The sequence below is a fragment of the Orcinus orca genome, chromosome 11 (assembly GCF_937001465.1).
Source record: "Orcinus orca chromosome 11, mOrcOrc1.1, whole genome shotgun sequence".
NCBI classification, from domain to species: Eukaryota; Metazoa; Chordata; class Mammalia; order Artiodactyla; family Delphinidae; genus Orcinus; species Orcinus orca.
The window spans coordinates 43,645,219-43,668,658 of NC_064569.1; the positions used below are offsets into that span (position 1 = coordinate 43,645,219).

Here is a 23,440-nt window from a genome sequence, read left to right on the forward strand (position 1 = left end):
GGGCCTCCTTTCCATCTCCACTGACACAGACGAGGCTAGGACTCAGGACTTCCCCTTCCCCTCTTGTCCCTTTGCATCACTCAAGTCTCAAGATGGGAGGCAGACAGGCTCTGGAGGGGCTGGGAGATTGGGAAGGGGAAACAGACCAGAGCCTGAGAATTACAGTTCAGGGACAGAGAGGCTGGTGCTGGGTTACATCTGCAGCATTGCTGAGCCCAAGGAATTCTCATCTTGTTTTGTGCATCCTTGGGAGAGACCTTGTCACTCTCTGAGACTCAGAGGTACAGGCGCTATACAGACACACCCATGATACTAGCCCAGTACTCACAGCCCACTTCCCCTCCTCATTTCCTCCTCATAATCGTATAAGAAATCTCAGATTTGGCCCCTGGAGTTCGGCTGATGCCATTCCCACCCATCCCCCGAGAGGGCGAGTATGGGATTTCCTTCCTGGAGAATTCCCAGTGCTTTGTTATGCCACAGCTGTCATCCTCGGAAATACTGCGTGTCTCTTTGCCTCGTCAGGTCTCACCCTGCCTGTCAGTCCCTCTTCATTTATGGGTTCTGGGAAGAAGTTCCCAAGTTACAGTATTATCAAGACGTCACAGATTGTAGTGTGGAGCGGGCTTGGCCTCCTAGGAGAGATATTTTTGAGATCACGTGGGTACTGATAGGCAGGAGCCTAAGTTAATAAGAATAGCCCTGTTGATGGGGGAAGAAAGGTGAGGAGGACCTCATTTCCTCCCCTCCCCAAATTCCCATGAATTTGTGGCTATGCTGCCCTCTGGTGGCTGAACTCTGGTTTAGCAGGACATGAACATCTTTGCCTCTAACGATCCCGCTAGCATTTCAGCACCCCTCTCTGTCCTCTTCCTGGATATTAGGACAGTCCTAGAGGAGACAGAGGATCCTGAGGGGTTCCCTCACTCTGGTTTCTCTTCAAAGACCTCAAGGCCATGTTGGTTAAGCATGAGGGCTTTCACAGTCAGGCAAGGCTGAATTTGAGTCTGTGACCTTGGGCAAGTTACATAACTTCTCTGGACCTCAATTTCCCCTTGTGTAAATGGGGTTAATTGTACCTACTTCACACATTTAATTTCTATCAAATTAAATGAGATACTGTATGTAAACTATTTAACACTCCCTCTATGCACCAGAATACAATGGGCAATGAAAACAAAACAAAAACCCAGCTGGCTTTCTTCTGATTTAGTTCTGCGGCCTTTTCTCGAAACCCATTTCATTATTTTGATTTAGGAAAGCCCAGGTGAGTCTCTGGACCATGGTCCCCCACCTTCAACTTGGACCTCCCCCTTTGTATTCTTCCCTAACCCTCAAACCCAAAGAGAAGGGATTCCGCTCCCTTCTCTCCTGGAGGTGCTGGGGCCAGATCTGGCGGGGGCTGGGTGATGAGCAGAAGAGTCAAGCCTTTCTTTCACCCCTTCCATCATCTCTTTCACTTAAGAAAAGGGAACCCCCAAACTAGTTCCACAGTTGCTGGGGGTCATACTCTTGGCTCCCAGTGGAAAGAAGCTGCAAGAAACACAAACATTTCCTACCCACCAAGCGGTCTGGTTCCAGGAAAGTTCTGGAAAGAGTGGGGATAGGACAGATTCCAGCTCTGGTCAGTGGGGGCACCGGGCCGGGTTTATTGCACTTGCAACAGAGTTTAAATAAGTCCCGGGTGTCCGGAGCCAAGGTGAAGGGAGGGTTGGGCAGGGAGAGGAGGGGCAGCGTCAGTGCAGCTGGCGGGCAGAACCCAGATCCTGCAGGCCGGGGGCAGCGGGCTCCCCCTTTCTCCAGGCGACTAGTAGGGCCTGTGTCCGGCCAGTGTTAAGGTTCCAGATCTGTTGCCATCGTGGCCCCTTCAGGGTCCTGGGCAATTCCTGACTTCTCCTGAGTCAGAGGTGGATTGGGCCTCCAGGCCCAGGTCTGGAGCAGGCTCAAATGTAGTCCTGGATCTGCCTAGTTAGGTCACCAATGTCTGAGTCTGGGTCCCAGATCAACCCCAGGCCCCAGGTTCGATCTGGCCCTGTTAGAGTTCTGATTCCCCTTGCAGCTGGTTCTGGGCCAGCGTGGATCCTGGTGTGGGATCTGTCCTGAGCGGGGCCTGGGGCACCATCCACGGTTATTGTTCCTTGTTGGCCCACCGGGGTGGGGGCTGTCCAGAGCTGCCATGTCTCGCTCCCCAGGTTCCAGGTTCTTAGCTGGGGGCTTCTGGCAGGGCTGAGGACAGATCTTTGCAGGCTGGAGCTGGACAGGAAGTCCTGGTGGCACGTCTGAGCCGGAGAACTGGGATTGGATCCCCCAGTTCTGGTTCCAAGTTGTTTTCAGGAAACTCTCCAAAATGCAAAGGCTGCAGGGAGGCTGGGGCCTCTGTCCCTGGATCTGAGTTCCCCCATCCATGAGGAGGGCATGTGTAAACGAGGGTCCTTCACAGTGCATGGGGGGAGGGGATCCCCAGCTCCGCACCTCCCGGCTCTGGCCCTTCAAGTATGTCTCTGGGCTGGGGAGAGGAGCTTCTCCCTGGCCCTCAGCACCTTCAGGAAGCACCCAGCCCCCTCCCTGTCAGTAGACTGAGGGTGGGGGGACTGGACCTTCAGGATTGGGAGTCTGGGATTGGGAGAAGTCAGGCATCAGAGGTGGCTGGAGGCTTGAGCTGAGCTTTTTCCATGGCGGTGCCGTATGGGAGGGAGCGTTTGAAGAATCCGAGCTAATGAGGGGAAAAGGAGGGAGAGTTGAGTTACTCTGGTTCCCCTTTCTCCGCAGATCTTATCCCAAGGTGGGATGAAGATGACTCTAGTGCTTCCAATCTCCCCATCTTGCAAAAGTGGCCCAAATTCAGGCTGTTAAGACCACCTCTCCAAGAGGTCCAGTGGGTTAAGAGGGCTAAGGTTGGGGGTGCTTTGGTGCCATAAGAATGCCCCCAGTTCAGCCAGAGACGGCACATAGGTTTGAAGTCAAGTTCTAAGTCTCATTGCCTAGTAGTGGCTGCCTCTCGAGAAGGGCTCTGAGGCTACTTCTAGGGTATGAACGATCAGCGATGGCTGCCATGGCTTTCTGGAGGAAGTGACAGCACAAATGCCACATACTGGCCACTTGGGAGTAACACTGATTTTGAAAGTAGAAATAAACTTATCAGCTTGAGTCAAGAGAACTTTTTCTAAGCTAGGGGCTGTAGAATGAAGGAAAGGATCCCATAGGCAGTGTCCAGACGGGATGCCCGTGGCCAGGGAGAGGTGGGGACCTGTGGCTGGAGAACTGGTCTGGAGGCAGATGCTTGGGACTGTGCTGCCTCAAGGGCAGAACCTGGTGAGAGAGAGGCCAGGTCAGGTAGGATGTGGCTGACCTTGTAGAGGATATAGATGAGCAGACCTAGGAGCAGGAGGCCAATGAGGACGGCTAGAATAATGATCCACAGCGGGACGCTGTGGCTGCCTTCCGCCTTGATCCACTGCACGGCTGTGGCCACCTGGGAGCAGGTCAGGAGAGGTCACTGAAAAGCCGTTAGTCCTTCCCACCCTACACTTGGCTCCCACTTGCCACTGGACCTAGACCCACCTTTCCCCTTCCGTCTTGGGCTAACAGAATTCTGATCTTCAAAAGTCAAATTCCTAAAATGTGCATTATTGTCTCTTACTTTTGGGCTTTCACACCTGCTCGTTCCCTCTCCCCAGAGAATATTCCTTTCCTGACTGGTTAGCCTGGTAGATCCTATTTATCCTTCAGGTTTTGCTTAAACATCCCTTCTTCCAGGAAGCCTTCCCCGACTCTGCAAGCCTGTGTTCGAGTGTCCCTATGATGTGTTGCCATAAACATGCTGGCACTTGTCACACTGTCTTCTCACTGCCCTGTCCATCTTGCTTATCACTGTATTCCCAGGACCTAGCACAGTGCCTGGCACACAGTAGATGCTCAATCGATATCTGTCACCATAATCAGGCCAGCCCCCGTTGCATCCCAGTGCTAGCGCCAGGCCCAGCACTCCATCATCCTTGGCCCCGACCTCTGGCCCGGGACTCACCTGCAGTTCCTTTCGGGGAAGCTGCCGAGGCAGGATGCGGTAGGGCATCTTCAGGGCTTCATACACAGCTTCACACTGCAGACTGAATGGCTGGTGTTCCCGCTGTGGGTGGTGGAAAGGTGTTCAGGGTGGCCTCTTATGGTATCTAGGAGGTCACTGGGCTCCCCATGGTCTGGCTCTGGTTATGATCTTTCCCTATTTTGGAATCATTCTCTTCTGAATCTCTCTCTGTGTTCCTTATATGAGATAATAAATGTGTAACTGAAGAGTTACAATTAGATGACAGCATGTTCAATAGAAAAAGCATTGTTTTGGAATCATGAATATGGGTGAAGCACCCAGGATGACGCCTGGCCTATAGGATGCACTCAGTAAATGACTGCTCTCTACTGTTCCTACATCTGCTTGCCTCTCTGTGATGGATATGTCTTCCGTCCCTGTTTTCTATCATTCTCTGCCACTGGTCTCCCTCCCGCCCTGCCTCCTCTGAATGGGCCAGGAAAGGGAAGCTGTCGGTCCCAATGTGGCCACTAGGTGGCGCCAAGGACACACAGCCCTGTCCAAACAAGGGTGAGGGAGGGGAGCGCGGCTGCCTGGGTCCCAGTCACCAAAGCGGGTGGCTAGGGCAGTGGGGAAAGGAGCGTCAGTCCAGGCAGGCCCGAAGGTCGGGGGTCAGGACTGAGGTGAGGCTCCCTCACCTGGAGGAAGGTCTTGGCCCAGACGCGGAAATGCAGTAGCAGACTTCGGCTCTCTTGCCGGTGCAGTGGCCCCAGCTCGCAGCGCAGCCGGAAACACTCGGCCTCCGGGCATTTCTGGGAAGAAAGCGGAGGCTTGAATGCGGCGTTCCGCCCTGCTGGTGGCTCTGAGGATGCAAACAGATACTCAACGCTTCGACCCAGACCTCATTCCCAGGAGGACTTACCAGGATCTGAGGCCCTGAGGAGGCAGGGCTCCGGCCTGGAGCATCCCGTCTTTGCAGCCGGTGGTGCTGGGAACCCTCGGGATCCAACTGGAAGAGGAAAGGGACCATTAGCTGCCTCTCTCACCTCATTACAGCCTCTAAGTCAGCCTGCCTCTGGGGTCCAGAGCAGCTTCGACCTGGTCTTCCACCCATACAACTGACCACCTCCTGTGGCAAGGCACCGACCTCAGCACTGAAATACCGAAACGGGTGAGACTTGATCCTTGGAGTTTACAAGGAGGAGATGTCAGTAGATAATTAGGGCCCCGTGCCTGCCTTGGGGCCTTTGCCCTGCCTGTCCCCTCTGCTTGGAATGCTTTCTCGAGTCTTCACACACAGGTTCACCCTTGCCTTTCATGCCTCAATTCACCTGTTCTCTCCTCAAGAGGTTTTCCCTGATGCCTCAAACAGGCTCCCAGCCGGGCCCTGCCCTGCCCCAGCATTTTAGCACTGCACTCTCAACACTTCTCAATACCTGTTTCTCTCTCTCTCTCTCTCTCTTTTTAATTTTTATTGTCTCTTACCCTCCACTAAAACATAAGCCCCATGAGAGTGGGGGCCTTGTGAGTTTTGTTTGGTGCGATCTTTCCTGAGCCTGTAACATGGCTCAGTGCATTGTTGTTTATGTGTAAACGAGCTTTAAAACAGGCACTGGGGCCCAGGCGAGCGGCTCTGAGGAAGGCTTTCCGGAGGTGGTGGTGCCGAGCTGGGCCCTAGGAGTACGCCAGGGCAAGACGTCAGGGAAGGATACTTCAGGCAGAAAGACAGAAGGGCAGTGCATAAAACAGTCTTTTCCCCTCCCAGGGTCTCAAGGTGTCTGTGGGCCTTCGGACCCCCTTCCAGTGGCCTCAGTCCTAGCTCCAGGCACACCCTACTTGGCTCTTCTAGTTTCCCGGTGACCTTCCCCAACCACCTTCGACTTGGTCCCCTCACCCCCAGGCCAGTCCCCAGGCCCCTCACCTCTAGGCCCTGTGGGTTGGGGGGGTGACTGGTGGTGCAGTTGCTGAGTCCTGTGACCCTGGTCACGTAGAGGAGCTGCTGACCTTCCAGAGCCTGGGGACAGCTGAGCTCCAGCACGCCCCGGCTAATGGAGCTGGGGCCCAGGTTGATGAGCTGAGGAGAGGAGGGCACGGTGATCATGGGAAGGGAGGCAGTGATTCTGCCCTGTTGCAACCCAGGTCCTGGTGGCCCGCTCATGCCTGCTGCGAGTCTCCCATCTCAGGAGCGAGGGAGGAAATCAACGGGCAGAGGCGAAATCCTCCCCAGCCAAGCCTCCTGGAGGAGGCGGCTCCATCCTTCCCCCACCACTTTTTTTTTTCTTTTTTTGCAGGAACTTAGCTCCCCAACTAGGGATTGAACCCGTGCCGCCTGCAGTGGAAGCGTGGAGTCCTAATCACCGGACCACCAGGTAAGTCCCCATCCTTCCCTTCTAAGTTGCTCAGCTGGCCAGTCTCTCACACTGATCCTGCCCAGGACTTTCTCTCTCACTCCCCACTCCCCCTCTCTTGCTCTCAATCCCTCAGGCTGGTCCCAGCCATCTGTCACTCATACAGCTCCTCCTTCCCTGTCATTCATTCTAGTCCGGCCCTCCACTCCCAGTAGCACACCTGGGGACCAGGGCCTCCCTGCCTCTGTCCCTCCTCACCTCATACACATGGTGGACAGCAGGGCCCACGTCCCCCTCCTCCTGCGGCTGGTCTCGGGGATGCCAGTCGGTCACAGGGAATAGCACTGCCTCGGGCTTGGAGACACTAAAGAGGAGGGTGGTTTAGAAGACAGTGGAAGGTACCCCATCCCATATGCATCCTTTCCTAGAAGTCCATCTTGCCTCCCAGAGAGCCCCATTTTGCCCGGAGAACTGACCCGTTAAGGGAGACCTGGGCCTGAGCTTCCACAGAGAGCTGGAAGGAAACCACTTCGCTTTGAGAGTTGTTGAGATTCTTGCTGTGGGATGGAGGAGAGACTCAGGTGGTGCTGGAGCCCAGCCAGGAAGAATTTCACCTGCACCAGACTCCGCCCCTGCCCCACCCTCCTCGGCCCCGCCCCCAACTCAGCCTCAGCCTGGCCCCACCCACTCCCTACCTGAGGATCTGGAAGTCAAACTGGATGGTTTTCTTCGTGTCCCTGAGGTGCGGGACTGTGAACCGAAGGCCACCCCAGAGCTGGAGGACAGGGAGGGAGGACAAGGGGGCTGTTAGACTGGGCGTCTGCCAAATCCCAATTGCAGCCCTCCTTCCCTATCCCACAGCTCTGCTCAGGGTGAGCCGGTCACTTTCCCTTGGGTCCTCTCTCCTGTCCCAGACTTACACTGGCTCCCGCCTTCATGGGGTTGCCCAGGTCACACACCAGCAGGCGGCTCTGGTTCACAGCAAAGTAGTCACAGCTCAGGCTGGAGAAGTTCTGGAGGTGGGGTGGGTGCAGGTAAGGCTCTGGTGTCCCTGTGGCAGGATCTCCCAAGCCCTGCCTAAGAGTCCCCTCTCACCCCTGGGTGTCTGACGAGTCCTGAGTACTCAGCTTCCGGAGGGGCCGTGACGCGAAGCTCTGCCTCGTAGGCGCCGCCCTCACCCACATTCTGGGCATGGAAAGTGAGGTTCAGAGAGTTCTTGTCGCCCAGGTACACGTGGTTCTGCTCCCTGGAGGGGACACACAGGGTCAGGGACACTGGGGAATTAATCCGCAAACCAAGACAATGGGCCATAACAATAATAGACACCGTTTACTGAGTTCCAACTCTATGGCAGGCACTAGGCTAGATGCTTTATGTAGATTATTTCATTTAATCCTTCCCCAAAGCCAGAGAAATAGATGCTCTTATTCTCACTATACAGATGAGGAAGTTGCATAATTTCCCAGGGTCACACAGCCAGCTAATACGTTCCTATTCTACTTTTTCACATGCCAGGTGCTTCCAAGCTCCATGTGTTCTGCTAGGAGACCTTGGCATCTGGAACCCCCCAGCTTGACGTCAGCCTTCACTTACCCAAACACTTCCAGCTGTAGGTCTGGCACACAGATATTGTCTTCTCCACAGTCCAGCAAGATCTGAGCCTGGGGAGCAGGGCAGCCTTGAGAGGGGGAGTTGCGACCCCCTCCTAAGCTGTCGGCTCCCCCCTCCAGGGCCCCACCCTTAGCGGCCCAGGCCCCTCTCCTCCTGGCCCGTCTCCCCACCCTGCCCTCACCTTGTCCTCTATGCGGCTCTTGCTCTGGTAGTGTAGGACTGGCCGAAGGCCGTGGCTGTCCACAGGGGCTTGGGGGTCCAGGGAGAAGTTGAGGGCGATGTGAATCGGGGAGAGTTTGTCTCGAAACTCTGACTCGTTCTGGGGCCGGGGGAGAGGGTTCACAGATTCAGGGGACACAGGGGACTTGGTCCTCATCCAGAATTCAGGTGTCCAAACTTGACCATGCTCATTGCTTCAGAGGCAGCCTGGTTCCCAGCTCCTCCAACAGAAGGGCCCCCTTCCCCAGCCTCCCAAAGTCCCAGGCCCTTCACTGGAATCTCCCTGTCTCTTTCCCTTCATGAGGGGCACCCAGTTCTACGTGGCCACTCTTCCCAGGCCAGTCCCGACCCTGCCCCCGGGCCCATACCCTGAGGTAGATCTTCATCTCTCTGCAATCCTCCCGAGCCCCGTTCTGGATGAGCAGGGTCTGGGTCAGGGTGGCCTGTCGGGAGGCCAGGAACAGTGCCCGCCGCGCTCCACCCTTCTGCTTCTGCCAGTCCAACTGGAGCTCCACCGTGAAGCCTGCAGCCAGGCACATACGTTAATGAGCATCTGCCCCTCCCTTCTAATCTATCCAGAGAGATAAGAGGTCCCCGAGTCCCCAGCCCCTCCATCCCCATCCCAGTGCCTGAAAGGTTCAGGCAGTCTCTCCCTCACCGATGGAGTCAGGAACGTGTTTTCCAGAAGCATTGAGGCAGAAGCTGAGATTGATGCTGGAGGAAGACCAAAGGGAAAGCTGGTGTATCCAACTGGAACAGGCATCCTATTCCCTACCTGCCTCCCAGACAGACCCAGACTGGGACAGTCCCATTTGTCCACTTTCAAAGACCTGGTCTCCCTCCCCACTTCCAGGCACAGATGAAACACCCCCAGACTCCATCCCCGCAGTCTCCTGGGCACCCCACTCACCAAGACGCAGGGTTCCCCCCCAAGCTGCAGCTATGCTCCTCTGGGTTGAACATGGCGGGAAAGATGGTGAGGGAGGCACTGGCAGACACGATGGGGCGACCCCTGCCAAGAGTGGGTGTGGGGTCAAAGAACTAAGACTGCTCAGGAACCTGGGCACAGGAAGCTGACGCCCAAGCCCCAGGATCCCAGTCTGTGCACTTCCCCAAACTCGGCCCTGTTGAGAAATCCCCCAGTTCCCACGTCTCCCAGGCTGCCCCCTGCCCAAGTTCATACCTGTACACCACAGCCTTGTCTACACCAAAGGACCCCACAATCAGATCTGCAAGAAGTCAAGAAACTACCCCTTACAGCAAGCCCCAAATCAGAATCCTTCCCAACCCCTTCCAGTTGCATTGTTCAAGGAGGCCGAAGTGAGGGGACACCGCCATCTGGTGGCATCATCCTAGAACTGCACCCAGGAGCTTAGGAAAGTGCATTAGAGGGGCTAGGGTTCTGAGACCAGGGAATTCTAAGGTGAAAGGGGCCGCTGGCACAACTCACCAGGGTATCCGTTGCCATCCAGGTCTCGGCCTCCTCGAAGGGCAGAGCCAAAGAAGTCCGGCGTGTGGCCAGCTGCCCACAGGGGCAGCAGGACCTGGGAAGGCTTAGAGGCCAGGCCCCCTGGGCCCCCAGGGAATACAAACACCACTCCCTGCTGGTTCTCCCCACCAAAGGCAGCCCCAACGGCTACATCTGCAAGACACACAACACACAGCAGTCAGCAGGCCAGGAATCCAGGAGTTCAAATCTCTACCATCGGACCCCAGGACCCGGGATCCTATTTTCCCCATCTGTCATTCCCAGTATTCTAACCTCTTCAAGCCCCAAGATCCAGACATTGGGATTAAAATCCACACACCTCCTGGAGGAGTCACTGGGGGTCTTGGGTATCTTATCTGACAGCCATCTCTCCCCAAATCCCTTCTGACTCAGGCCCCCACTCCTCCTCAGCAACTTGAGCCCACGGTGCTTACCATTGTAGCCATCCTGGTCCAGGTCCCCCAAGGGGGTCAGGGAACTGCCGAATCGACCAAACTCATCATGGCCAGTGAGGGTAAGGGTGGGCACAGGCTCCATGCCGGCTGGCCGCTGCAGGTAGACGTAGACCCTGCCCACCTCCTGCGGCCGCCCGTCGGCTGTCCGCTCCATGAGCAGGGGCGCCCCTACCAGCAAGTCGTCCAGCCTGAGGGTACGGGAAACGCAGTTATCCTGAGGCCCTGCCTTGCCATGTCCCCTCCTCAATCCCAGAGCCAGGAAATCCCAGGCCTCTTGGATCCGGGCTCCTTCCCACCCAAGTGAGAGACCTGAGGTCTTCTGGTCTTTGGTTCTCAGCTCTCTCTTTGCCCCTGAGCCTAGGGAATGCAGGCAGGAGGAGGAGAATGCAGAGAAAAACTCTCCTTGCGTTTTTCTGTCCCGTCCCTACTCCTCGTCCTGTGCTGTGCCCCTTTCCCACTACTCACCCGTCCCCATTGATGTCTGTGGCAGCCACTGCATAGCCAAAGTAGGAGGCCATCTGGGAGGGACAGAAGGGCAGCAGTGGGTCAGAACTAGGGGGTCAATCAACAAGGGCTATGAGGGGAAATCAGGGACTCCAGGGAGCCTGAGAAGCTGGGCTGAGCTTATGGGCTCAGGGCAGGGGCTTGGTTGGCAAAGGGCCAAGCTGGGTTGTGTGTGTGTGTGTGTGGGGGGGGGGGGGAAGGTGTCCTCACCTGTTCCCCTGAGAAGTTGTAGAGGGACCGGATGTCTGAGCCATTAAGGATGGTGACCTGGGGACGAGGAGATATACCCATTGGTCCCAGACTCCCAGACCATCCCATGGGTACAGGATACCCAGGGGCAGGCATTCCTTGAAGACATAGATCACTTGTCTCCTAGTTCCCTCCTTTGCTTTGCCTCACATTCCCATCTCTATATTGGGTAGCTCCATCCCAGGGAGACTTCATTATTTTCCTCCATGTCACTTATCAACTACTACTGACAGATTTCGTACTTATCTCTCTGTTGTGCCTGTCTACCTACTAGAGTGTCAGATAAGTGAGGGCAGGAGCCTTGTTTTGTTTTTTGCTTTCTCCTCTGAGCCTAAAGTAGTGCTTGGTGAGCAGCTGACACTCAATAATTATTAGCTGAAGGACATCCACCAGCCCTCCCAAGTCACAAACACTCATGGCTCCCCCGACGTGCCCCCCTTAGTGATGGGCCCTTCCGGTCCCCTGAGGCTCTCGACTCCCTGTTCTCTTCCCCAGTCTTGCAGCTGTTCCTCTGGTGTGAGCCCTCCCCCAGGACTGCTGGAGAGCCCCCTGGCCTCCCCCTGCCTCGGGCTCTCCCTTCCCCTCAGCACCCTTCCCCCATGGCAGCGGGACCGATCGCCCTAGAGCCGGTCTAGGAGGGCTACGGCTGGCTTGGAAATCCGTGGTGGTTCCCTGAAGCCATGGCCCAGTCTCAGCTTCTTGGCTGGTCCTCTGACGCCCTGGAGAATCTGGCCCCACCTCTCTGTTTCTGCCCAACCTCTCTTTAGTCTCCTCATGCCCAATCAGCCCATGCTGAACTGGCTTGCATTTTTTTCCTTTCCTTCCCTGTCTTCTCACGCTCCCGCCCAGGATGCTCTCTTTCCTCATCTCCACTGGTCTTTCACAGGACATTTTCTGATCCATCCCTGCCCTAGAAAAGAGGTTATTCTTCCCTCTAAACTGCTATATCATCTTGACCACTTTTCTGAAATTTATCCTAGTGCAGAAAGAATGCTGACTTTGGAATAAGACAGGTCTGGTTTTAAATCTCTATCCAGCCACTTATTAACTTAAACAACTTACTTGGTCTCTTTGAGCCTCAGCTTTCTCATGTGTAAAATGTGAATGGTAATATCTCCCCTGATAAGCTTGTTGCGAAGAATAGAAATCATGAGTGGACAGTGCCCGACGCACTGAGGGGCTCGTGAATGGGAGCTGCACCTTCGATTACAATCGCTTGTGTGTCTTATCTTACATACTTGATTAGAAGCGCCTTACAAGATGGGGTATGATGTCTTCTTCATCTTCTTATCTCTTACCTTGCCCTCATAAATGTTGGTAATTGAATGGACTCCTATAGCGTTCTTATCTATATCCTTTTTAAAGCACTCGCCATGGTCTAATAATAACAGCTACAGTTGTACACTGCCTCACAGTTCGCTAAGTACTTTCACGTGCATTATCTCGCTTCATCCTTACAAGAGCCTTGTGAGGTCAGAACTATTATTATACCATTATAAAGAGAAGAATGAGGCTCAGAGAGGTTAAGCAGACTCAGGTTTTTATGGAATGAAGTGGGGTAGGAATAAATCACAGATTGATTCATCCAGAGTGAGTACCAGAACTCAAACACTGGTCTGACCCAAAAGCCCGTGTTCTGATCCACTTTTTCACCCCCCCCCAAACTGCCATGCATGGTTCTCTGTGATTAGCCAGGGGACGGGAGAGCAGAGGAGGGAGGGAGAGTCAGGCTGGGCCTTACGTAACCATAGGTGAGGTTCCCTTTGGGCACGCCAGCAATGAAGTCTGTAGAGGGAAGAGAAAGTTGTAGGCTAAGGGCAGGGAAAGGGGAGTCAGACAAAAATGGTAAGTGTCTCAGTCCCTGTGGCTCCGGGTCCTGGGTCTCCATCTGCCCCCTCCCTTGGCCCCAGCCTGGGGACACACTCACCTTCTGTGTCATCACCACTGAATTCACCTACAGCCACAGAGTATCCTAGGAGACAGGGTGGGCGGATATTAGGATTCCTGCTTTGGGGACCCCTCTGTCCTGGCCCATCCTCAATCCCTTCCCCACCCCTACTGGGCCTTCGTAGTCAGCCTCCACATGACACATAGGGCAGGAGGCTGGGGATGCCTGGGTGGGAGAAGGGAGGCGGGGTGGGGGGGGTGAGCGAGGACAGGGGCCCCTGAGGTGCTCCCCCTGCAGCTCCCACCCCATTTGCTCCCTCACCCAGGTAGCTGTCATCGTAAATGGAACTGGCCTGGCGAGTCTGCAGCTGCCCCCGAACTGGGTTGATCAGGTACCCGGGGTAATAGGATTCTGCAATCTGCTCCTGGGTGGCGGACAGGATCTGGCCTGGGGAAGGGGATAAGGAGGGGATGGCTGGAGGAGGAGGTGGCAGGGATGGGGGCACTGGGGGCTGACTGGGTAGAATTTCAGAAGTCTGGTTCAAGGAGGGGAAGCTTGTGGAGGGTGGTGGGAGAGGATGGGTAAGTCTCAGGAAAGGGAGAGGAGAATTGGGATGGGGGCAGAGGAGGGAAGGATGGTGATCTCGGGCTGGGAGAGGGATAAGAGGCCAGGTGCGGGAGACAGACGCAGGGATAGAGGAGGAAGGGCTTACCTTGCCAGAAATAGCTCCCTGGTCCGCCCAGGACCACACGCCCAGTCTGTGGGGGGAAGGAGGTGAGTCCACATCTGGTCCTGATTCCCCTGCATCCAGCACCCACAGCCACTCTCCTCCCAGATCCCTCCTCACCTTGGTGAACTCGGCACTGAAGCCCCCTTGGCAGTAACCCTGCCCCGCTGCCCGGCTGAAATCTGCGAGGGGAGAAGGTGGTGGGAAGGAGCTCCACACAGATGGGTCAGGCAGGAAAGAGCAGGAAGCTTGGGGAAGGAGAGGGGAGAGGGGGCCAGAGAAAGGACCTCTCTGGACCAGACAGTGAGCATCAAGGCTGATGGGGGGCGGGGGACCGTGGGGATTCACAGAGAAGGCAGACTCAGGGCTCGTGACCCCTCTTGCCCTACCTGAGCGGCACGGCGCATACTCCAGAATCCGGGTGAAGTTGTCTGTGGAGAGGTAGCAGGTGCCCACGGGATCGCTCAGCGGCTCCTTTTCGGTGCGCCAGCTGTAGAGGGGAGCACAGGCCTGGGAGGGCCCAGGAGGAGGGGGGTCCAGGTTTAGTCCAACAGGACCTCTCTTCCCCGCCTCCCCCACTGTGCTCCGCTAACCGCAACCATTGCCCCTCCTGCCCACCACGCCACTCAGCCTGCTGGCCCTCACCAAGATGGAGGAGCCATGGGCTCGCACCGTCGCTCCGAACCACTGCAGGGACTTGTACTCCACAGGCTCCTCTCCCTCGAGGCTGGACGGCGGCGAGGACTCCAGGATCCGAGAGCCTTGGGGGAGTGAGAAAGGGGAGTCATGCCAGCTGTGGGCAGCTGAGCCCTAGAGCAGCCCGTGCCCTCAGTCTGGGGGCACCCAAGCACTTGCAAGCCCTGAGCCCATGACTCATGGGAGGGTGAGTGGGGAAGGTCCTTACAGTCTGCCTGTTGTAGCCTGACTCAGCTTCCCCTGCACGCGTGCACACAAGCCCATGTGCACACATGTGCACACGCACACACACACAGAACCTGGGGTTTCTAGAGGTGCATTCCCCTGGTCCGCCTGCCTCCTCACCCAGCTGGGACAAGGATGCTTGTGGTGAGGTGGGGAAGGACGGCTAGTTCCTGAGAGGGCTACCCTCTGGCTGCGCTTCTCTGTCTGTACCTGGGCCTGTGTCTCTAGCAGCACGTGTTCTATGTCCTTGACCTTTCTCACGTCACTGAATCTCTGCCCCTCGTGTCTGCGTGTGTGCGTGTGCGCATCTGTCTGTCTGGCTGTCTCTCTCCTTCCAAACCCTCTCTGCCTCTATGGGGCAGCCTTTTTTATTCCTCCGCTTCTCATCTGTCTTCCAGGTTTTAAAAAGAAATCGGTCGGTTTTGTGCTCTTACACCACCCCTCCCCCACCATCTCCATCTTTTGATGCTCTCCTCTTTTGTCCCCTCACCCCAGTTTATCTCTGGAGCCACACTGCTCAAGTTCATGTCCTCGCTCCACCTTCTACTAGCCGTGTGACCTTAGTCAAGTTACTTAACCCGTTTCCTCACCTATAAAATGGGGATAATAACACCTCGCGCCATCGTTGAAAGGATTAAGTGCGTTAATATATGTAAAGTGCTTACAACAGTGCCCAGTATATAGCAAGTGCTCTTGAAGCGTTAGCTGCTGTTATTATTCTTTCTCAGCCTGTTTCCTTCCATCCCTCTCTGCATCTACTCCGGACGTTAAGCTCCTTGAGGGCGGGGCCTTAATCATGTTTCAATCCCCTGCAGTACCAGCACAGAGCCTGGCACGCATTATCACTTAGTCAGTGCTTAGTTAAATGAATCGAATAGGCTCTGTGACTCTCCCTGTCTTTGTCTGTGTTACTGCCCTGGCCTCCCTGAGCTGTGGGTGATTCAAGGAAAATGAGAGCCACATGTTTCTGAATCATGCCCGCCCTCCTTGGGCTGGGCTGGATTGGGAACGTGGTGTGAGTGCCACGGGGAGCCGCTGCACCGCTGCACGGAGCTGGAGCCCCAGAGCCTCAGAGCACGTGGCCGGGGAACTGGTCAGGCTCCGCCCCTCGCTCCAGACCCCGCCCGGGCCCCGCCCCCTAGCCTCAGCCCCACCCCTTAGTCCCTCCCTGAACCTCCCCGACCTACGAAGAGGGTTACCTTTGCTGTCAAATTCAATGGGGGTGCACTGTGCTGGGCTGGTGCCCCAGGGGCAGAGGTAGACGGCACCGCCCTGCAGCACTCCCGGCTGGCTGGTGTTAGCCTTGGGCGCTCCCACCAGCACGCTGACCCTGCGGAGGGGAAAGGAGAGGCAGCTCAGGGGGGGCTCCTAGCTCTTCTCCAGTCTCCCCAGGCGGGAAGGACCCAGGCCTCTGGGCCAGGGTCTGGGTGGGCGTGGCACAGATGCCCCCCGGGTTGTATTTATATCTCAGAAAATGCCACAGATGCCAGAGGCCCAGGCCGGAGTCAGGCGGTCCCCATGTGCCGCTGTCACTAACACAGCCTCTCCCGCCTCCCCCCAGTCTCTCCCTTCCTACCTTCCCCTGTCATTAGAAGGAGGAACCAGAGTCAGTTCTGGCAAGAGGCCGGGGCCAGAGCTTCTCTATCTCCTCTATGGACCTGCCAAGACTGGAGATGCAGCCCCTAGAACCCCAGGGTCCTCTTACCTAGCCTATACCCTCTCCTCCCAAGCCAAAGCCCTTTTCTGGGCAAAACCCAGGCGTCCAGCTGCCCAGCCCTGGGGCATGTCAGAGGAAAATGTGAATCTTGGAAACCAGGCAGAAGTGGAGAGAGGAACTGGAGAATGGTGAAAGCAAATTGTTCCCCTGGGCCTGGGCGTGGACCTGCCCTCACCCTGGGCTCTGGTGGGACCTCCCCATCCTGGCTGGGTCTCTGTCTCAGCCTCTGAACCCCTTTCCCATACACCATTGGTCAGAGTCTGAACTCAGATCCGGGTCTACTTGGGTCTTAGTTTTGGACACAGTGCCTCGTTCCCCCTGAGACGACGAGGAGAAGGTTGCCTTTGCTGGGGGTCCTATGTAATGGGGTGGTGACAGCTAAGGTCCTGGATAATTCTGCTGCCTCTGGCTCTGCCTCTATCATTCCTGGGTCCCTTGCCTCCAAGACCTCTGTGCAGTAGTCAGCCTTCTGGGCTTTCTCCTCCAGAGTCTCCCATGAGGCTGCATCTGGCAGCCGGGGCAACTGAACCAGTGTCCCTGCCAGCCGCCAGCCTCGGCCTCTGCTCTCCTCCCATAACTGGCTCTGGCACTGCTTCTCCATCTGTCCCTCTGCCCCTAGGACTGCTTGCTCTCTTGGTTTTGGTTTTAGGGACCCCCCCCCTCTCTCTCATCTCAGATCTTGGGCTTCTCCATCTCTGTTGGTTTCTGGCCCCTTTCAGCTTTCAGCACTCCCAACACCCACCCTTTTCCCGATATTTGGATCCCTTCATTAGCCTTTCTTACCAGGAGTCCCCAAGTCGGGGATTACGGTAGAGGTCACAAAAGCGGGTGTGTGTGTGACGGGATGGGAGACAAGAGATACATCGAGTAGGGGTGGGGTGGGGGGTCCAAGAGGAATAGGAATGGGAGCACCAGAGAGAGCAGCTCCAAGGGGCTGAAGCAGAGAGTGAGGGCGGTCTAGCAGGGCCAGAGGGTGAGGATGGGAGAAGAAAGGGTCCAGAGGGATAGGAGGGGAGGCCTGGAGTGAGAGTTCCTGGAGTGGTGGGGGGTGGGGTGCCAGCCTCGGTTACCCTGGGGACAGGAAATGTTTACTGCCTGCGGCTTCCTGTCTGTTTCCAACCTCTCACTTCGCCGTTTGTCTCCCACCCGCCCGCCTGCTGGGCCCCACCCCTCTCACTCAGGCAGTACATTCAGTAGGGGGGTGGGAGCTGGCTACTCGGAGGCACAGTGACCTGGTTGGCTGCCAGGCCTAGTAGGTGAGGTTGGTGGTGGGGAGAGATTGCATTGCCCCGGGGCTGGGGGAGGAGAGAGGGGTGCAAGCCTCTGTAGCAGAGGCAGCCGCAGAAAACAGCAGTGGTGCAGGGGTTCTGGGTCAGGCACTAGCTCAGTGTGGACTTGGGAATACCCTCTCCCTCTTCCTCTGGGTGAAGAGGTTGAACAGGTTATCTCAAAGTCTTCCGGAGCTCCCATACTCTTCCAGGAGAGTGTAGGGGCTTGGCCAAGGGACCCTGCTCCCACCCCCAATTTTCCCACCACTCCGTGGAGGGGGGCTGAGCCTGGGTGCTCCTGGGATGGCCTGAGGAAGAAGCTTGGAGTTTGGCAGGGCGGGCAGGTGAGAGAGAGGCCTTACAAGGCTTAGAAAGCCCACAGACTTGTGGGCCAGGGGCATATGCCATGGCTGCGTGAAGGTTCAGGAGATCTGGGGTACAGGCAAGGGACACAGATCCCGACCCAGACTTGCCCCGTGCCGCCCATGGCTTATACCTGAGGATGCAGTGGCCCTTCCTTCCCAGCTCCTCCAAGTCAGTCCAGTAACTAGTGCCCTCCCCTATCTGCCAAGAGAGGCACCCAGTGTCAGAGGTGGCACGTCACATACCTTATCCTTATTCTCCCACTCCTGGTTCCTGCCTCCTAAATCCTACAGCAGTTGGGTCCTACTAGGGGTCCAAGAAGGTAACAATGGAGGGTCCTTGGGCTCTTTTCAATATTTCAGAGAGCCTAACGGAAATCATGCATTTACCTGATAAGGCAGCCCAGGCTAATTAAAACCTCAAGTGTATTTGCTTTGGGCCGGAATTATATCAACTCCTGTGGGGAACCTAGTTATCTCATATTGGTCAGAAGCTCTGATTGGCAGCTATAGACGTCTTCTTGTTCTAATTTTTGGTGGATAAAAAAAAAACCAGGAAAAAGGAATGAATTATTCCTTCCTAAATGCAGCTTGGCAGATAAACTCTTCCAAAATATAGAGACCAAGGGAAGAAATAAATTGCCGTAATTCATTTTGAAGCCTCGGAACTCTGATGTTCTAGAGCTGCTTCTTGGAGACACAGGCTGCCTCAGCACCGTGGTTTGAAGACTTTCTTGTCGATGCCTCAGGGCTGCCACATGGAGCGAGCAGAGGCCAGTTCGGTCCTGACAGTCCTCTCCATCTTCTTTCAGAGCAACCTCTTTTCTCTGTTTTTTTTTTTTTTTTCTTTTTTGTGGTACGCGGGCCTCTCACCGTTGTGGCCTCTCCCGTTGCGGAGCACAGGCTCCGGACGCGCGCAGGCTCAGCGGCAATGGCGCACGGGCCCAGCCGCTCCGCGGCATGCGGGATCCTCCCGGACCGGGGCACGAACCCGTGTCCCCTGCATCGGCAGGCGGACTCTCAACCACTGCGCCACCAGGGAAGCCCTTTTCTCTGTTTTATATAGAATGCCCTGATAAGATATCATTTGAATTGAAAGAAAGGAAGGAAGGAAGGAAGGAAGGAAGGAAGGAAGGAAGGAAGAAGGAAAGGAAGAAGGGAAGGAAGAAAATAAAAAACTGTAACAAAAAATACTGCTGACCTAGTCCCATGTCCTCATTGTACAGATGGGGAAACTAAGTCCCAGAGAAATTAGGTCACATGTCCTGGGGTCACTCAGAATCCTTCTCAACCTAAGAACAGAAGCCAGGAATCCTGATACCTAGGCCACTGTTCTGGTCTACCCCGTTGCTAATTTGTTCCCTCCTCTCCTCCCCACTATCTCCCCAGCCAGGCTTCTGATTAACCAAGTTCCTGTTCAATACATGGTTACTGTTTGACTCTATTGGCCTGACAAGGTCGGGGGTAGAGAGTAGCAAGTGGACTGGACCCAGCTCCTGCAGGTCCCACGGCAGCCCTGGCCAGGCCAGAGGAGACACCTGGTTCTGGGTCCCCCAGTGTAGTCTCGAGGGAAATGCCTGGCTGGCTGGGAAGGAAGAGTTGCCTCCACTTGTGGCAGCTCCACATGGGGAAGGAGCTGGGCTAAGGCTGGTGCACCTTTCAAGCGCATGTCTTGGGTCAAGTCACTTCCCCTCTCCAAGACTTGAATTCTCTACCCATAAAATGATGGGTTGCCCTTGAATGGTCCCTAAACAAACTTCTAGTTCTAAACTTCTATGATTCCTGAAGCTTCAATTCATAGACACGCATAAAATGGGAGCGGTAATGCTTCGTCTGTCTAAGGCAAGGATTTTTGTAATGATCCGACAGAAAAATTGATATGAAAGTGCTAAGGAATGTGAGGCACTATTATGACTATCTCTGCCATAAGCAAATATTAAAAGTGAGTAAGAAATAGTGAAAATCTTAGACAAAGAACTAGGTGGTGTCCAGGGAAGAGAGAACCAGAAATAGAAAATAGCTACCTCATAAAAGTCATACCTCCACGTACCGATCACCCTCCACGGACCAGGTGATTTTTATATATATTGTCTCGTTTAGTCCTCAGAACAGCCTCATAAGTTAGGTGTCTGATTTTCATGAGAAGACCAGGCTCCAGTATTTAAGTCTTAAGTAACTCAGCCCAGGTCACACAAAGAACAAGTAAGTGGTGAGGCCTGGACGCACACCCAGCTTGGCCTGACTTAAAGCCTGCCCCTTTCCTACTGTGTAACCTCTCTAGTGCTTACCCTGCCCTCTGATGCTGTTTCGGTTTCCACAGTGAGAGGTGATAAAGGGGGCCAAGAACACTGAGGCCCTCCCTCTCCAGAAAAGGCCCCAGGTGAGGGGCTACATTTGTCCCCCCGCAGGTAGGAGGGGTTGAAAGTCCCAGATGTGGTGGGGAGGGAGGTCACTGGGGAGGTGGAATGTTCCGAGTCCTATTCTAAGAGTGCTTTGTAGAGAGAAAATGAGAGGGGGAGGTGCACAAGCTGGACACCTGGGTTCTCTTGGGAGAAGAGATGAGCAGAGGGGAGGGGGAGGGGAAGAGACTGCTGGGTCCTGCTTTAGAAAAGGGCTTTTGGGACTTTAGGATCAGGCCAGGGGCCAGACAGACACCTAGGGAACCAACTGGGAGTGTGTGAAAGTCCAGATGTTTCAGAGGAGTGTTTTAAAAGGGAGATGACACTCTTGTTAGGTGGCAGTGGGGGTGGGATAAGAGGAAGGTTAAGATACAGATAACTGGATACCCTATTGTGGGGGAGGATCCCTTCCCCTCCCTCCCTCCCCCTTCTCTACCCCCGTTAGGTTTGTGGTAAGGAGTTGCAAGGGGCCTGGGGGAGGCCGGGCCTGGCAGAAGCTCCAGGCCAGGGTGATGCAATGGGGTTTGGGCAGGAGGCCAGGGGGGTGGGGTGGGGGCTGGGTGGGGACCTTGAATAGCCCAGAACCAACAGCTGGGGCCTAACCATCCTCCAGACAAAGGAGAAATATGCCCCATACCCCAAGTGAATTACCTAGATTAACCCCTTTTCTCCAAAAATTAAAGGAAATGAGTAGAGCTCAGTTAACTGTATCATGTGTAGGAACAGCTCACCTCTGACAGAGGTCCTATCAAAGCTGGATACCAGGGGTGGTTGTGCTGGTGGCGATGGTGGGGAGCAGTGGCAATCTCAGAGCCCAGAGATGCAGAAAGAGGATTATTCCAGACATCGTGGAGGATCAGGCATCTGGCACCGGGGAGCCCCCGTCCCACCCCAGGAGCAGCTTCCTTCCCCTCTTACTCCCCCCCCCACATTTAAACAAACACCCTTGTTCTAATGTTGCCTAGCTCGTTTCCCCAAGCCCGTGGGCTCCCCATTTTCCTGGCACACAGGGTCCGCTCTGCTTGTCACCCTGCTGAGCTGGGAATGGGGATCCTCCTTTGAGACTTCCCCGGTCTCTGAGGTCCTGTGTTCTGACGCTCTTGGGCCCTGCGAGCCCGCGTCTCCCCAGCTTCCGACCCCAACCCCAGAAGTCCCGGTCTCAGCTCAGCTCCAGCCGACAAGCTACAGGAAATCAGTTTTTCTCTTCCTCCCAAGAGCTAGAGGAAGAGGGAGACCGCCCACCCCCCTTCACGGGCGCACACACACCCCTCCCGACACATCCGAGCCCCCGCCCTTGGCTGAGACAGCCCCCAGCCCCGGCGCCCCCCAGGACCAGGGTCCCGGGACTCTCCCCAACTTCCCGGATCCCCTCTTCTGAACAGAGATTGGGGGTGGCGGGCGGAGTAGGAGACCGAGGAGAGAGGGGAGGGAGCCGCCGTCCCCCTCCCGAGTCTTTCCCAGTCTGAGTTGAGGGGGGAGGGGAGGGTAAGGCTGGCCCCCATTTAACCTCCGGACCCCTTCAGCCTCCCACTCCCTTCTTACTACACACAGCTCATTCTGCTTCGACCCGTTCTCTCTCCGCACAATGGCCCTCAGGGGTCCCGGGGTTCCCAGTGCTCCAAAATGCCCACCCTGGCCTCCGCGCCCCCTCTCCATCCCCATCCGCCTCCGGTCCCGGCAGCTCTCGGATCTCAGCCAGAGACCCTCTGCTCTCCATTCCCGCGCCCTCCTCTCTCTTGGCCCCAAGACCCCGGCCCAGACTCCTCCAGCTTGCAGCTTCGTGTCCTCTCCCCACCCCACACGTCTCCCTGCTGATCGCTCTCAAACTCCTGGCCACCCTCCACGCCGGCCACTGTCCCCTCCCTACTCCAGCGCGGGCCCCCAACTCCGGCGAGGGCCCCCAACTCCAACCCTAGTCCTTCCAAACTCCGCCTCCCAAACCCAAGCCTTGGTCCCCTCCAGACTCCAGCCGCGCCCCCTGTCTCCAGGCGCGCACCCCCGACCCCGCCAGCCCGCCGCCAACCCTCCTCAACTCACCCGTCTGTCCCCGGCCGGTAAAACTCCACCGAGAAGCCGAAGAAGGAGCCCGGGGGCCCGGAGAGCACTGCTGGGGCCTCCGCGTCTAAGTTGAAGCCCCCGACCCTGGGCGGCGGCGGCAGCAGCAGCAGCAGCAGCAGCAGCAGCGGCAGCAGCCGGGATCGGCGCCGGGGGCCCCAGCGCAGCTGCACGGCGAGGAGAGGGGACCCTGGCGTCCGGCTCCCCATAGCACCCGCTCTTCCCTGTCCTGGGGCCACCGACCCGGAGCCGCTTCCTAAACCTCCCAGAGGCGAATGACTCAACGCGGGGAGGAGTTTGCCAAACTCCCGGCTGAGCCCTCCCCCCGCCTGCCGGGGGGGCGGGCGGGGGGGCATTCCTGGGTCCCTGGAACGCTGAGCCCGCGCCCCCCACCCCGAAGGGGCGTGGGGGGGGAACGCACCTCTCCACTTCCCTCGCCCCAGCCCCAGCTGGAGGCCGGTTGTCTGGACTGGGTCAGACTGGGCTGCTTTGGGCTCTTCCCCCTCCTTCTCGCTGCTTCCCCCTACTTCCTCCCGCCTCCTTTCCAGATGTACAACGTAAACGCTCGGAAAAGGAGTCGGAAAAAGGGAGCGGAGAATTTCCTAATGAGGAAAGGAATCACCTCCGGAGGGCGGAGGGAGTCTGAATATGTGTGTGGGGTCTCCCTCACCAATTCAGGGAGGAGGCTTTGGGGTCTAAAGGCAGAGGAGACACCTCTGGCATCTGGCCAACTGGGATTCCCCCTTTGCCTTCCGGGGCCATGGGGTGCCTGGGTTCCAGCCAGCTGGATTTGGGACTCAGGAGTCGAGGTACAGGGTGCTCCCAGTCAGGCCGATCCGATGGAGGACCTACACCGGCTCTCCGCTCCCTGCCCCCTCCCCCCGCCCAAGTTGCTAGAATTGAAAACCCAGGAGTCCAGAAATTTGGGGTTACTTCACCAGGAGGATTCCGGTCCAGGCCTCCCCCTTTCTTGGTTGCAGGATATGGAAACCTCTGCTGAGTCCCTTCCTAGAACCTGGCAGTTGACCAAGAGCCTGGTAGTGGGAGGGGGAAAAGGTTGCTTTGGCCCTTCAGTGCCTTCTTGATCAAACTGGCCTGATTCCTACAGACCTGGAGAATTGTAGGATGGGGTGGGGTGGTGTCTTGCAAAGGGGCCCAACCTTTAGCTTCTATTGTCTTTAGGCTCTGGGAGCTGGAACCCAGG

General features: G+C 56.3%; 1 protein-coding gene and 1 long non-coding RNA gene across 2 annotated transcripts; one reads left to right on the forward strand and one right to left on the reverse strand.

The window, feature by feature from the left end:
* Positions 1–1,625: 1,625 nt before the first annotated feature.
* ITGA5 (integrin subunit alpha 5) lies at positions 1,626–23,033 on the reverse strand. The gene is made up of 30 exons (XM_004274211.4): positions 22,219–23,033; positions 15,635–15,765; positions 14,160–14,275; positions 13,904–14,024; positions 13,635–13,696; positions 13,500–13,545; positions 13,109–13,234; positions 12,827–12,871; positions 12,641–12,684; positions 10,861–10,917; positions 10,612–10,664; positions 10,126–10,334; positions 9,653–9,844; positions 9,386–9,431; positions 9,113–9,214; positions 8,861–8,916; positions 8,571–8,725; positions 8,165–8,302; positions 7,966–8,033; positions 7,468–7,618; positions 7,293–7,385; positions 7,068–7,147; positions 6,849–6,929; positions 6,631–6,736; positions 5,946–6,098; positions 4,947–5,033; positions 4,723–4,836; positions 4,025–4,126; positions 3,350–3,472; positions 1,626–2,713 (listed from the first exon to the last, which is right to left on the reverse strand). The coding sequence occupies exons 1-30, from the start codon at positions 22,590–22,592 to the stop codon at positions 2,630–2,632; spliced, it is 3,315 nt and encodes a 1,104-aa protein (XP_004274259.1). The 5' UTR covers positions 22,593–23,033; the 3' UTR covers positions 1,626–2,629.
* Positions 5,029–18,936, forward strand: LOC117202974 (uncharacterized). The gene is made up of 3 exons (XR_007469947.1): positions 5,029–5,195; positions 6,316–6,393; positions 13,113–18,936. It is a non-coding gene; the product is annotated as an uncharacterized LOC117202974 (long non-coding RNA).
* Positions 23,034–23,440: the final 407 nt, after the last annotated feature.